The sequence below is a fragment of the Dicentrarchus labrax genome, unplaced genomic scaffold (genome assembly GCF_905237075.1).
Source record: "Dicentrarchus labrax unplaced genomic scaffold, dlabrax2021, whole genome shotgun sequence".
In the NCBI taxonomy this organism is placed as follows: Eukaryota; Metazoa; Chordata; class Actinopteri; family Moronidae; genus Dicentrarchus; species Dicentrarchus labrax.
Window position 1 is genome coordinate 7,954,501 of NW_026136722.1, and position 12,869 is coordinate 7,967,369.

The window sequence follows — 12,869 nt, forward strand, 5'->3', positions numbered from 1 at the left end:
AGTGATGAAAATCCTTTTATTATAAAACGATGGATTTGGGTAAGAATATGACAATTGATATCAAACATCAATAACAATAACGCCAAATTAATATAACAATGTAACATAAAAACATATTTGCAGACAAAGCAAAACTTAAATCTGACAATGAATAAATAGTTTATATGTAAATAAAACCATGGGAGACAACAGCAACTCAAAGAAAGAAATGGCTGCTCCAGTGGCACGACAGGTGTGTAAAATACATGTAACATAATGATATAATAATAATGCTCACATCTGATTGGACGTCTCATCCTTCATATCCCGGCGAAGGGTCAGGCTGTGGTTCTCCCATGGTTACCTGTACAGAAAGAGTTGGGTAAATCCAGAATTAAACCAACATTGTAATACCTGTGAATGGATATTAAGGAATGGAAACACATTTAAACTAACTCCCTCTGATTGACAGCTCCTTTGAGATTCTCAGCGTGTCTTTGACTCTAAGTTGTGCAGTAGAGTACAGTGAAATGACTGATTATTTACTGTGATGTGCGTGACTGAAAGTCCTGAGAGATGTTTGCAGAGATGCGACAGCATCGTTTGACGAGGCCTCTCATCGCTGCGTATGTATAGATGCTTTTCATAAAGACATAAATGGTTCTTACAGTATGATGGATGGGAGGCATATGAAAGCCCTCAGGACTGGAAGCTGTCATAGTCAGCATTAATAGTGCGTTACAAAGTAAACTGCAAACTGATTTGTAATTCTGGATGTTCATACTTTACTACACTCACTACTTGTGTACACCAGTTAAAAGATGAATGCACACACATGTGAGCATTGTTCTGTACAGGGGTACACTTCCACGTGAACCATATACAGGCATGTATGCACACACATGTTTCTATACAATCTAAACATTCATGCTTACCTCCTGCTGCGACAGGCATCCAGGTCTTCCTGTAGCAAAGAGGCTCTCTTCTGTAGGAAGTTGACCTGCAGCACAGACACACAATGCAACGTTTGGTAATCTTTATAAAACGGACTCGCTCTGATAAGTTGTGCAGAGGAACTTGAAGTGGTATGATGGCCAATTGTGCTTTTTTGGGTGGAGGGGGGTTAACTAAGTGGAAGAAAGGCTTGGTTGTTGAGTCCAGGGGTCAGGACGGCAGGGGTTGGGGGTCAGGAGATTAGGGCAGCGGGGTTAAGGCACATGGGGACAGAGGGGAGATTATGAGCCAGGTTAGTTGAGGTTAGGACGCTGCGAGACGAGTCAGCACCATTCTTTTGTTTGGCTACAAAGTGTGAGTTTATTTATGAAGTGTCTTTGGCTGAAGTGAAAATAAACCCCATCTACATTTACACGGCATCTAGAGCCTGGCAGAATAATCACGGCTCCAAAAGAATCTGTATTGTTCTGGGACTACCGTACTGGAGCCGAGGGTACATTCCTTTCTGTGGGGGAGACCTCAGGAAAGTTCTAGCATTTCATTTGGCACTTCACAGTGGTGAAGTATATGCAAAACCCCACCGAAATGTGGTCGGATGCCTCCAGAGACACGAAAACTCTCCCCACCTTTTTTCACCATGTAAAAATAATGCACTTTAATGTGCAAAACCCAAGACATCGTCAATGAGAGGAGAGACCATTCTGGTCACGAATTACATCTTATAAACATATCCGATCACAGGGCTGTGGTCTGAGCACTGAAATGGGATCCTGGTAGACCTATTTGAACAAGGCAGGGGTTTATGATGAGCCTTGTACTGCACGGGCCTATCACCATTACAGAGAACCCTCGTGTTTACAATGTAAAAGCAAAGAACATTCAATGATTCAGTGTGAAAATGGACCTGATGATATTAGTAAGAGACACGGCTCAGAGGAGCAACACGGCTATAAGAATGTGGTTATGCAAACAGTGACTGTGTGATCTGATGGAGAGAAAAGGAGAGATTACGGTTTATGAAGAGGACTGGCAGGGTCCAAAGTAACAGCAATAGCCACATTTCCACCTCAGGAACCTTCCCTAGGGACTAGGAACCTTTGGAGGAACTTTCCACTGCAGAGACCAGGATGTACATTAGGTTCTGGGGACAATATTTTACCCCCCTGCCAAAAAACCCTGCTTGGGGAAAAGTACATGATCTTTGGGGGTGAGGCTCGCAGCGCTGAATATTTCTGATTCTTTGAGTAATCGCAGCATTTTATTTCAGCCACCATTTTTTAAAATCGTGATGGAGTTAGAGAAGAAAGCACACGACAGTTGTCCAGTCCTCGTTGTTGTAGAGTCGAACACTTACAAATGACCTGTCAAATCAGAACGGTATGTGTTGGCTGAGCACTCAGGCTGTGTTAATGTGGGCATGCTGTTTAAGTTACCGGTGAGACAATGAACAGTATATACCAAGTCTAGTTTAAATAACAGATGAATGGGTTTCTAATACTCAGACACAATTTTACAACTATCACAGCAGCAACTATTTCATCTTTTGTCACAAATATAACAAATATACTGTTACAAAGTGATCCACCAGTAATGTGCATGTGCATCTGTTTGATTGGCCAATGCAGAGCCTTACCAGGTGGCATTATATTGTGCTGCAGTAAAAAACAGGTTCATATTTTTGTGGGACGACCCTGCATTGTTTTGCTGATGCCCCCTGCTCTGGCTCCATTCAAACAGGTCTACGTTTTTTCATGCAAGGGTTTTACACACTGAATTAAGACTTAAAGGTTTGTTTATGTCCGGTGGTTTTATTAAACATAATAAAACTACCAGTTAGTAATTCAGCATATACAATACCAGAACCCTGGAACTGGCTCACCTAAATGTAATGCAGCCATCATGAATGTTATTACTTCCACCTTTCCTGCTTTTACAAGTCAAAATGTCCGCTGTGGGAAGGCTCTGCTGGGATATATATGCTCGTCAATAATTGATTTGTGGCCAAAAATGTGTTTTGTGAGGTCACGGTGACCTTGACCTTCGATCATCAAAATTAAATCAGTTCATCTTTGAGTCCAAATACATGTTTGTGCCAAGTTTGAAGAAATTCCCTCTAGGCGTTCCGGAGATATTGTGTTCACAAGAATGGGCAACCAGCCCTGGCTATCTGTGGTGCAAAGGCAGGTGTGTACAGTAAATGGGCAGTGTTTAGGTAAAACTAGGACATGGAGAAGAGTGGAAATGCAGATGTATGTAAAAAATGTAGAAGGTGTATTTAAAAGGGTACAGTATGAATTAATGAAAGAGAGAAAAAGGCAGGATTAGTACTTTTATTAGGTTGCAAATGAGAACCTGAGGCCCCCCGGAAAATGTTTAACATTCTTGAAACTAAAGCCACCAGATTGAATGTGTCAGCATGTTTGTTCTAGTCTTGCCTGTATCTGATCTGTATCTGGCAAGCAGTCAGTTCTCACCTGAGCCTTCAGAGAGGTGATGGTGTCCTCCAGTTCCTGTCTGAGCTCGGCCGGCATCAAACCTTTGATCTTCTCCTCGCACTCCTGACGCACCACGGTCACCTGAGAAGAGATAGGCGGGACAACCAAACAGCGTCAGAACACACCTGAACAAATATATGAATAAATCCACATTACACATTCATTATTCAACCATCAAATGAATACATATGTATTATCCATGCACACACAGAAACACCTGCACAGACAGTAAGCCTCAAAATATGTGATCTTCATCTGGATTTACATCATATGTTGGTCTGTTTGGGTTAAAAAAAATTCTTGACTTTTGACACAAATAAAGACAATTCAGCAATAAGAAAAAAAAGCTTATTATCAGGCAAATTAATATTAGTCACTGCTGAGTAAGTGCGCCCACTACCCATTCACATACACACTTCCAGACATGGCGCCCGAGCGAACAGCTCCCTCGGAGGAGACACACACACACTGACACACTGACACACAGACAGTGGGTATCCTCTCTTTATTCATGGCTCAGAGTATTCCCTCGCTCTTCACAGCTCCTTCACATCTCCACAGGGGGTCCACAGACTGGCATGACTCGCTCAGCACAACACCCCCTACTGGTTGCTGAGGACTACAGCCAGATCAGACACAATGCATTTATGGGCCTGTTACACAGCTGGGTTTGGAAGAGGACAGGGCCATGGTGGAGGGCAGAACACATCAAACACAGCAGCAGCTCAATAGCTTGCTAGCTAGCTAGCTCCACTGGGGAGGACTGCAGGAAGTCTGTCTGGGGCTAAATTACACTCCACTAAACCAGAGTCTGATTATAGAAGTTGAAAAGGGTTTGGTTAGCGCAACCCCCCCCGTTTTTTTACCCACAAACACACATGAATGGACACACACACATATACAGACATACATACACACACATGCACAAACACAGAGCAGTACTGTAAAAGCATTTACAGCATTTTGAAAAGAGTTGCTGCATCAATTAATCTGGAGCTTGATGAATAGTTTAACAGAGCTCGAGGAATCAACGGGGGGGTGGTTTGGAGGGTGGGAGTGAAAAGCAACAGTTTTTCACCCCCATTTTTCAAGGTGTAACCAGGGGAGAGTCTGAGCATTTCAACCATAATGTCTTTGACAGAACCAAAGTCCAGCTAACATTAAGAATACCCCCCCAACCTCTCCTCTCATCAGGCTGGTCTTTCAAGTGAAAGGAGCGTGAATGAGGTGAGGGGGAGGGAAAAAGATTGGTTTTCCTAAAATAATTTTCCTGTTGTGGATTTAACTGATTGTTCTGGCTTTGGCTAATTAATCTTCCTGGGCACAATGAAAGGGTTTGGGAAGCACTTCAAAGCAACCTCCAGTATAAATGATCCCAACATGAAGCAGCTCACTTTGTCTCAGCACAGTGTGCAGTAGATTAGTCTGCCACAACTTTGCCAACATTTTTCAGGCTCATTCTGCCCTATTCATTTTAAAGTGTCAGGACAATAATATTGGGTCGAGAGTCCACCAGTTTACAGAAATATGTCTTTTTCTCTCCGTGTGAGAATGAAGTCGAGGATAATTTGAGAGTGACGGGTTTTTCAGAAGCTTTAATTTGAATGTCCAGGAGTTAAAAAATCAGCTGAAGCTACGGGAGTGCAAATTTTCAAAAAAAAATAAAAAGTCTATCTATCTATAGCAGCTTCTGTAGTCATAACAAAATGGCAAGCCAAGACAAAACACACTCCACTACCTCAGACCGAAGCAATAAACAATGGTTGAATAAACACATCCCTTACCAACCACTCTGAATATAAGTCTAGATTCTTCAAAAGCCACGCTCCTTAGTTTTGCATTCTTGGTTCATGTATGGTGCAGTCGCCACAGCAATGAAAGATCCGCTCTGCCTAAATTACAAGCTCCTTTGTGGCAATGCTGTCTCCATTTTCCTTCCCATACATTAGAATGGGCAAGGCTACAACAGCGTATACACCGGACTCACAGAGAGCAACAGGGACGACTGGGTATTGTACGTACAGTCGAAAGGCTGATCAAACTAGACAAGCCACAAATGTTCTCTTTAGTAATGATGACAAAGGGAAGCCCACACTAGAACTAATGTATTATGTGATACAGTACAGTTGAGTATCTGGCATGCGTCCTAATGACTTTGCGGTCAACTGCACTGAATGGCTGGTGTGTGGCCATTGGTGTGAGACAGAAAAGAATAATAAAATATCACTTATCATTATTCTTTACAGCTGTATTGTAAAAGTCGTCTTGTTCTTATCAGAAAATAAGCTTTACTTTTGCATTATTGCATCATAGCTACACACTGCATGCACATTTGCATAAATATAAGCTGTATATCACATTAACCTGAACGCATATGATACAGATTTATGCTCTTGCTGCGCAGTAGCAGACCAAATCATTTGCAATCTTCTTTACACAGCGTGTCTAACTAAAGCTTATATAGTTTACTATGCCATGTCTGTGGGTGGAAGCAGCAGTCTTTTTTTTATATGTATAAAAACATCTCTGTTGTGGAAACGTATGCTAGGCTAACAGATACAGAAAAAAAAGGGACCAATTAAAATTTCCGACTTCACTGCGTCTCTCAATGGCGTTAAAATTCAAAACAGGAGCATCTCTCAAACTCCCCAAAGATGTCTAACTGAAAGACATTGTTCCTCCAGCTTTGCATCCTCTCGCCTCTTCCAAGGTCCCTCCTCTCACATCTCTATTTTTCTTTGTGCAAACATTTTCCCTCCTCTTTCAACGTCTTTTTACAGCAAAGGCATGTTTGTTTTTCTGACAGGTGGCATGTGACGGCATCTTGAAAAGAAAGCCTCCTCACTATTAGGACAGATGTCGGGTGCCTTTGAACAATACTGCTGATCAAACCTTCCATGAGGTTTTGGTCATTGACGGACTCCAGATGAGAGTGAGCAGGAAAGAAAAGAGAGGAAGGGAAACACAGAGGGAGAAAAAGTGTGCCACTATCTCCCAAAGCAATGTAGAGGGACTTTGACTTTCTGGAGAAAAATCAGGTTTCATCTCCACAGCTCTTTTTAAAATGAGCCTTTGTTTGTTCCTGATGAAGAGTGATTCTCTAGTTTTGAAGACTGTGAGGAGCGGCAGTCGTTTTCCCCTCCCAGTCATCTTAAAATGACAACATTTCATCTATATATAGTCTTTAGATTGTGGTTTTGACTTTCCCTTGCGTTTGGTACCGTCACATGGCGTGGTTTTTGACAGCTGCCAGCAGAAAGGAACAAGCCCTCAACACTTTCAACGTTCAAATGAAGTTTGTCACATCGTTGGGAAGCTTGATGTATGCTAATGAAGTTGGGGTGTGTGTGTGTGTGTGTGTGTGTGTGTGTGTGTGTGTACAGGCTTACGTGGGACGGGTTGGGGGGGCTGAGTAGCTGCTGGAAAGACATTTTTGATATACCCCTTGTTCCAAAGTGACAAAAACCTTGTCAGGAACAAGGGGGTACATCAAAAATGATGCCACTCACAAAGTTTGCACCTCCACATTCACTGAATTGGCACTCAGAGTTCACCAAGGAGCGATTTGAATTCAAAAACGCTTTGCTGCGAGAGGGAAAAAAAGAAACCGCTTCACAAAAAGTGAAAAAAAAAAGACGAAAAAGGCAGGAGGAGATTAGAAGTCGCTACAGATCTTAGTGAAGTTGTTAGAACTATGGGATGGATTGGTAGCTGCTGATGTAATGTGCCTCAACAAAAACAGCACACAGGAAAATGACTGAGCCTACAGAACTTAAGTTCAACTCCTCTGCATTTTTATGTCTGCATCAATACTGAAAACAACTAGAGAAATGATTTATTTTTTATTTTACCAAGCTCCCATGATGCAGGAGAATACACTCTCAAACTTGTACAGTTCACCGTGCCCACTGTATCATTATGTATTTATACAAAGAGCTGTACTCTTCAACATTCTGCTCCTCTCTTCAAGGAGAATTGAACCACACAGCAAGCTGCTGATCCGCCATTTTAGAGTGGGGGAGCCTGCGAGGGCCCTGCAAGTGTAAGGCAAGCAACATCTGTGTGAAGTCTGGGCAGAAAGGCTGTTTTTGCATGTGAGGGATCAGATTACAAAGACAAGTCTTGGCAGATAAACTAGGGCAATATCAGTGAGGAGACAGAGTGGAGGTTTATTATCATACGCGAAAAAACAATGCACACATAAACTGGTGTGCACGCAACGATGCAAATGCACATATGATGTGCGCTAATGCAAATACTCACACACAACCAAATGAAAAACATACAGTAGAAGGGCTGTTTTCCTATTGACACCATGCATACACACACGTGGGAGCATGGTAAGAGGCAGAAGTACATATACGATTCAGATTCCTTACAGGGAGTACGACTGTGGCTGCCAAAAGAAAGGGGTGCCAATAAACACCCACAGACGTATTGTAAGTGTAGCTGTAGACACTGTAAACCTGCTGGTCTCAACCACAGTGACATTAGGAGAGAGTGAGGGTGCAACAACATCAATGGGTTAAAGAAGCTCACAACATAGCATCGGGTAGATGGGACAAACTGCGACTTCCTGAGCAAACTGATATGCAGGGAAAGCTAGTAAATCTATAATTCAAACAAAATTTAACTAAATTGACTAAATGCAGAATTTAATCTTTTCTATAATTTTTTATAATGATGTAAGAGATTAATCTATGTTGTTTTCTAGGAAATTGTATGATTTCTATTATTTTTTGATGATGGGTATTAATATATGCTATGGCTATATGGCGTTGGCTAGACAGCAGAGACAACTATAGCTGGGCACAGGTATTTTATGTGTATACACTGCCTCCTCTAACTGTGATGAAGACGTGCTTGATGTTAAAACATTCGTTTCTGCACTTCATTTAAAAGCTCTTACTATAACCGTGTGCTTCCGATGTCATCGGTCCATATCCTGCTTCAGCTGTCCTATCTGTTGAGGCATTGGTTTTAGCTCTGAGTTGGCTGATGAGCGAAGATTCCTTCATTCTTAGTCGACTATGGCACACTTCCTGTTTGTGTCTTTGCTGCCAACTCTGACATAGCAAAACAATCTGTGATAAATTAGTGAAATGTGTTTGTGGCAGAGAAGGAAGAACTCAAGCATCTAAAATCGGTACCAAATGCTTAGTCAGATTCTTAGTCTTATTTACTCATCCTTTGTTTCAACATATTGTCTGATTTAAATCATAATGTTGCTGATTTTATACCAGAAAGAAGAATTTTTGGTAAAAATTTCTAACTGGCACCAGAAAGAAATTCAACCATGCAAGACTAAAGCAAAAAGCAATAAGCAATAAGTGGGTTTTAATGTGCTAAATAAATCATAATAATAATAAATCAAACAATAAATGCAAATATCATTAATGATATTTTGATTAATGAGGTTTGCAGTATTTTAAACAAAATGTAATGACACGTGTGAACCGACATCATCTACCGGAAGTACAACTCATGGCTTGATGCTCCAGAGGATGATGATCTTGAGGAAAAATTACTTCTCTCTTACTTTGTGTCACTTGCTTAATAACTGTAAGAGGTTATAGTATACCTTAACAATTTGCCATAGTGGTTCCTAGGGAATTAGGGACCACATGGTTAATGGTAAATGGACCTGTACATGTATAGCGCCTTTCTAGTCTGCCGACCTCTCATAGCGCTTTTACACTACATGCCACATTCACCCTTTCACACATTCACACAGTGATGGCAAAGCCCATCAAACAGAAACATACACATTCATACACCGATGCATGGCATCGGGAGCAATTTGGGGTTCAGTATCTTGCTCAAGGATACTTCGACATACAGTGGGATACCCCCCACGCTTGACCTTTAGAAACAAGAAACATTTACTCTTCACCTTGAGAAAGTAAAATTTCAAAAACTGAAGGGATGTTGACAATCTTTGAGAATACATCTCACCAATAAATCAATTGACGATGGATCACGCAATAAAAACACAAAAAAACAACACAAATAAAAAGCTAAAGAGAATGACCCAAACATAATGATCTGACTTTATAGCAGGCAGGCTCAGGGGTCAGCTCCTCCTAAGTTATAGGAAACAACGTGCAGCGCCTCTGGGACTGGGTCAGTGACCAACGACTCCTAAAAACCATTGACCCCTTCCTGCAGATTTATGACAGCCAGACACTGAGGTGTGTGACGAGTGTGTGAAGTGTGTACAAGGGTCAGTGGGCGGATCACAGGGGGACACAAGAGAATGAATGCCTTTGGTGTACATACCAGGGTACAAAGAACAGCCTCCTGTGTGAGTGTAGTCATTAGTGCTTTCTTCTCTGTGTGTGTCAAGGTCAAAACAGAGCCTGATTACAGGGCATTCTGGAGAGCCATGGGGAAGTGCATGTGCGAGTGTGTCTGCACACAGAGGCTTCCCTCTGAACACAGGCGGTGGTGGCATTCCTGGCCCTAGGCGCTGGCTCTTGAAGCCAAATCTCAAGGAATTTGGGAAATGTGCGAGGGGGCATATCTCTGTCACTGAGCAGGAGAATGGGAGATGGTAGAGTGATGAAGGGAGGGCAGAATGGAGGGAAGAATCCACTTTTTTGTCTTTTGTGGCCCCCTGCAGGGTCTAGTAAGGATGGCAACTGGGGGGTAAGGGGCTAGGGGCTAGGGGCATCAGGTGATGGGGGAGCAGAAAAAGGATTCAAGCACCCAAAAAAGGATCGCTTGACTGATAACAAGAGTGTAAAATAGAGGTTATGTGCTGGCAAGAAGTGAAAAGAAGTGAGACAGAAAGGCTGAGGGCAGCGGGTTTAAAAAAACATTGGGCAGTGAGAGTGATGCAGCGGCAATGGTGATGAGCAAATGACTAGGAGACAACCTGCCTCTCTTGTACATCCTTGACGAGCATGAAAAAAGAGACAGTGAGGGATGGAGAGAAAAGGACAGAGTGCATTACCTTCTCCTCAGTCTCGAGCTCTTTGCTAAGCAGCTTCTTCTCGGAGCAGTGCAGCTGCCTCTGTAGACTTTCCACCTTTTCCTGCAGAGCCTGGGGGAAGGGAGAGACAGTCAGTGTTGTCAGTTGACTGACGGGGAAAAAGGAGAGCAACTCGAGATCTGTGCGGTGTAACTGATGCACAGGGATATACACCAATCTGCAGTTATATTCGAGCTGGCGAGAGACGGACAGAGTCAATGAGAAAATATTCAAGACACAGAACGGAGGACAGAGGGACAGTGAGGAGAGATGCAGCCTGTGATTAGACTTTCGTGTTAAAAGGCTAATAATAAAGTCATGACAGTAATTACCGGCAAGCCGGCCTCATTAAGCCCAAATTCATTTCTGGACAAGGGCATACAGACATAGAGAGTTGCTCATTCAGGGAATTAACAAACTTTCTGGGCTTTTGTGATGCTGCATTCCTTTAAAGGATAATAATATTTCTTTTGAGGTAACAAGAGGGATCTATCACTTTATCATTTAGTGGATAAGAACCCCCTCTCACATGTACTCCAGTACCTGAGTTGATCACATTTCCCCATAGGGTGCCAATAAAGAATTTAATCAATTTTGCTTTGTAAGATTCAGGCAAGTAAGTAAGAAAGAAAAAAAGAAAGAAAATTCACTGTGTGTGTGTGTGTGTGTGTGAGAGAGTGCGCGTGTGTGTAAGGCATTCTTCCCTTTCTGCCTGTAAGTGATAGCAGTGGAAAAAAAAGAGGCAAAGTTCCTGCATGTGACGCAAAACCAGATGTTTTGAGCGCACATGTGGACACTTCATCTTTGATTAGCCTGCATGAAAAGCAGAGAGAGTAATGCGCACACACACACACACACACACACACACACACACACACACACACACACACACACACACACACACACACACACACACACACACACACACACACACACACACACACACACACACACACACACACACACACACACCTGAAAATAAAAGCACACACGTGCGTTTACACTTTCACACACACTCCAACAAGTGTATGGGGGCACTGGCTAGCATCAATATCCTCAGTGTCTCTCCCTGGTGGAGTTGAGTGAGCGGGCCAGGTGTTGCCTCATTGATTCTCAGAGCTGAGGGAAACACAGTCCAGGTGATAGGCATGACCGGCCTGATCTACAACACACCACACACACATAAATCATACATGGACTGTTAGGCTTCAGGGCCAGGCTGAACTTCTGTGTAGCAACTTTCTGAGAACTACAGACTAAAAAAGGAAGGAAGGTGCAAAAAAAAAAAAAATAATACACATTTCAAGCCTTTGTTGTCAGTAAGATTGTTAGATACAGTAGATCTCACAGAAGCTAAGAGTCATCTTCTGACATGTAATCATTTTCTTTTTAATAATTTGAAACATCAAGACGGCACGCAGTGTGAACCCATACCTGAACTGCATTAATGACCTCCTTCCTTTGCAGTGTTAAATCTAATTCAGGCCTCTAGAAGATTGATTTCTCTACATTACTAGACCATCATGATTCTGGAGCACGTTGAGGTCAGTTTTAGCTCTGCAGCATGAAAGGCAGCTGGTTTCCAGCATGTTGATCCTCTTAATTAATCAGGGTATTTCTTACCCAGTCACGATCCCATCACAGCCCCATCCAGTGCATCCACCCTTGCCTTCGATTTCATCATTTCATTTTGTTTATTGGTTCAAAGGCTCAACGACACTAGAAAGGATTTTTAGTGGATTCGACACCATTTGCCTGAGTTTTCTGACTATATTGACCAAGGAATACGAGCGTGAGGGACTCTTCCTTTTTTAAGTTTTCTGAATGCTCATGTTTTCTGATTTACCAGTTTACTATAGCGTGAACAAGCATTAAACTACTGAGTTTATTTCTCTAAGACACATGTCAGGGGATTATCTAGTACACTAGTTCTGAAACTATGGTATGGGTACTACTGGTGTTAGGCAGGTTGACTGTGAATGCGAGGGAATCTTAAAAAGAAAGAAATTAATATCAAAATACTACAACATTTTGAATGAAAATACTTAAACAACTTGCTATGTAGTCACATTCATGCACGTTATGTGCAGGAATGTGACTACATATTCCCTGCATACATCCATGATTAGTTGCAAATTAAAATGTGATGGTAAGATAGTAAGGGCAAGTAAAATGAATGGTTCAAAAACACTGCAATCATGGCTCCAAACAGGAACTACTGGGAAAAGAAGTGTTACCCCTTTTACATCAAATTAGCTCTGGTTCTTGGTCCGGTTAAACAACAACACTCAACAATAAATAATCTTCTTATTAGGAATAAACCTACCTCCTGTATGAACTGTCTGTAGCTGAATAGGGTCTGTCTATACCACTGTATTTTAGGGTCAGTCATAATGATGGTATATGGAGAGCCTCATATTTTCTAAGGTGGTAAAAAGTTTGAGAACACTGATCTACTAGGTACTTGC

At 42.1% G+C, this 12,869-nt stretch overlaps 1 protein-coding gene across 5 annotated transcripts in view; it reads right to left on the reverse strand.

Annotated features, from left to right (window-relative positions):
• cep112 (centrosomal protein 112) overlaps positions 1–12,869 on the reverse strand; it is a 112,980-nt gene that overhangs the window by 11,012 nt on the left and 89,099 nt on the right. For 4 of the 5 annotated variants that reach the window (XM_051388853.1, XM_051388851.1, XM_051388852.1 and 1 more), the window contains 4 exons: positions 10,384–10,473; positions 3,408–3,509; positions 915–979; positions 3–343 (listed from right to left, as the gene is read on the reverse strand). In XM_051388853.1, coding sequence (XP_051244813.1) covers positions 340–343; positions 915–979; positions 3,408–3,509; positions 10,384–10,473 — 261 coding nt within the window. In that variant the 3' untranslated portion in view covers positions 3–339. Of the gene's footprint in view, positions 1–2; positions 344–914; positions 980–3,407; positions 3,510–10,383; positions 10,474–12,869 lie in introns of those variants that run through there. The other variant, XR_007882067.1, reaches the window with a different exon arrangement.